The following is a 2,188-nucleotide window of genomic DNA, read 5'->3' as shown; positions in this document are numbered from 1 at the left end:
CCGACACCCTGCGCTAAAAGGTGCAGTGGAACTCGAATCGGGGGGTAGGTGGATGGCTGTCGGCCGAGTACGAGTAGACAGGTTCTTCTCCAAAGTGGCATGCGTTTATTATTACATACGATAAACATATAAAAGATACATTGTTATGTACACGGATTACATGTAAAAGATACAGTGATGGAGGTACTAGCGGTAAATGACGGAGATCGTGGCGCGGTCGGTTTCAAGATGGCAGGCATCGGAGGAGATCAGTCGAAGATGTCATTGCGTGTAGGGGGGGAGGGGGTCCGGGATGAAACGGGGATTACCAGTGGCCATCGGCGCGTAGGATACTGCCTACTCCTGCTGGACCGGCTGCTATGCTTCCGGATGGTCCGGCGATGAGCGCTGGGGCGGTGATCGGGCCCGCGAGGGCTGCGGGTGCGGCTGCTGGACCAGCAAGTACGGTTCCTGTTTACGAATTGCTCGAAATTAGAGAAAGCCAAGAGATAGCGATTTACCGTGACCGATAAGCGCGATTGCCGGCTGGAAATGGCGATAAAATGCCAATAAACCTGGCGTTGGCAGCGAATAGACATCGAAGAGCGAATAAAGTTCGGGCTACCACGCATGGTGGGATTTATCGACCATTGTGGGCACGTATGCCTGCTTATACGCGGGTAACGTTCCGCGTTGGAAGATTAGGCACGCTCGATCCCTCGCGAGGATAACGTGAAACGCGCCCAGTTAGTTACAATATCCAATCAACGTTACAAAAGAAAGCGCATCGATTCAAACGTCACACGCTTGTCTCGCGATACCGTTCCAAGGTAGCCGTTATCGTCACAATCTATCAGCGTGACCCGCGTTGTCGCAAATATGCTCGTAAGCGTCAAGTGGGGAAATTTACGAGTTTACTCACCCCAAGGTGACCACGCAGGCGCGGCAAGTGCTGACCAGGGTGCCGCGTGACCGGCAACGCTACCGGAAACTAGAGAGGGACCAGCGACAGCTCCCGTGACCACAGCGCCACCGTCCACGGCTCCGGATAGGCGAGCTGGTCCAACTACCGGTCCAGCGAGAGCAGAGGGTCCGACGATCGGTCCGCTGAGGGCAGCAGGTCCTAGGAGCGGTCCAGCCAGGGCAGCACCTGGCGCCAGCAGGCCCGATGGGGCTGCAGCCACCACCGAGAGGACCGCGACGAGGAAGACCGCTACGAGGGTGCACATGTTGAAGGGTTCGTGGAAGGGTTTGCTCGTTGCTAAGCTAGTGGAATAGTTTGCCTCGATGGCTGGAATGGATGTGCTGGCATCTGGCTGGCTCGATGGCGCTTTTATAGGGGCATTGTCTGCACTCTGGGTGCCTGCTGCTCCCGCCAACCCCAAGGGCGGGGCACAGGACACGCCAAACATTCTCTGCGGGCTGGGCGCGTGGCCGTTTCCTCGGCTTATCAGCATTAAGACAGTCATCGAGTAGCGGCGACACGCGGGCAATGCTTAACGCCTCGCAGCCCACCCGTGCCCCCGGAGGTCGCCCGCTCCAATTCAACACCGCGTTGCATCCGTTTCAGCGCTGCTTTTTACGATTGTCTCTGGCCTTGCGTAGAACACGGTGGGGAAGTTTGACTGTTTAACGATTCAAACGTGGGTCTAAGTAGTCACGGTCCGGGGGGTACGGCTGTTTAAAATTCGCCACTGAATATCCCAAGAGGTCAAACGCGCTATCCGAATTCGCTCATTCCTCGAGTCCACGAATTTCGAAATTTTCCATCAAATTAATTCTCTTGGTACCAGCTTCGAACCCTATTTAACTATACCTCAAAGCTGGCGCAATAATCAGCGACTTCCATTATCGGGCTCATCCGATTCACCTTTGAAGCACCATCAGCTGCGAATCTTCAGGGTCACCTTGGAGGAACCTGTCATCACGACCTTCGCGATGGAAGACGATCCTCTTTGCGTCTCCCCACCTCTCCCTCCCTCCCTCTCCCCCTTTCTCGATTACGTTTCTTAAACGAAGAAGCAGAACTAGGCTAGCACGCGGCAATCGAGCCATTATGCGTCCCCATTGTGCATCCGTTTAGGCGAGGCACTGGGTTGCGTTGCCCACGCGTCGTCCCCAAGTCGCGATTGTCGCCTGGTATGACGGTTTCATTGTAGTCGGACATGCGTGTGTTACGGTGGCACCAACCTCGCAATGGATCACCGAG

General features: G+C 55.5%; 1 protein-coding gene across 1 annotated transcript; it reads right to left on the bottom strand.

The window, feature by feature from the left end:
• Positions 1-234: 234 nt before the first annotated feature.
• On the bottom strand, positions 235-1,208 carry LOC108554972 (tetra-peptide repeat homeobox protein 1). Its single transcript, XM_017910399.1, has 2 exons — positions 902-1,208; positions 235-450 (listed from the first exon to the last, which is right to left on the bottom strand). The coding sequence occupies exons 1-2, from the start codon at positions 1,206-1,208 to the stop codon at positions 305-307; spliced, it is 453 nt and encodes a 150-aa protein (XP_017765888.1). The 3' UTR covers positions 235-304.
• Positions 1,209-2,188: the final 980 nt, after the last annotated feature.

This window comes from Eufriesea mexicana, unplaced genomic scaffold, assembly GCF_001483705.2.
Source record: "Eufriesea mexicana isolate 0111107269 unplaced genomic scaffold, ASM148370v2 scaffold100, whole genome shotgun sequence".
NCBI lineage: Eukaryota > Metazoa > Arthropoda > Insecta > Hymenoptera > Apidae > Eufriesea > Eufriesea mexicana.
Note: the sequence above shows the minus strand (reverse complement) of the source record. Positions and strands in the feature narration are given on the sequence as shown.

Bases quoted from the DNA above. Each gene is read 5' to 3' on its own strand.
- LOC108554972 (XM_017910399.1), bottom strand. From the start codon at position 1,208: ATGTGCACCCTCGTAGCGGTCTTCCTCGTCGCGGTCCTCTCGGTGGTG. The intron at 451-901 runs GTGAGTAAACTC...ATTCGTAAACAG, and splicing joins GCCTGCGTGGTCACCTTGGG to GAACCGTACTTGCTGGTCCA.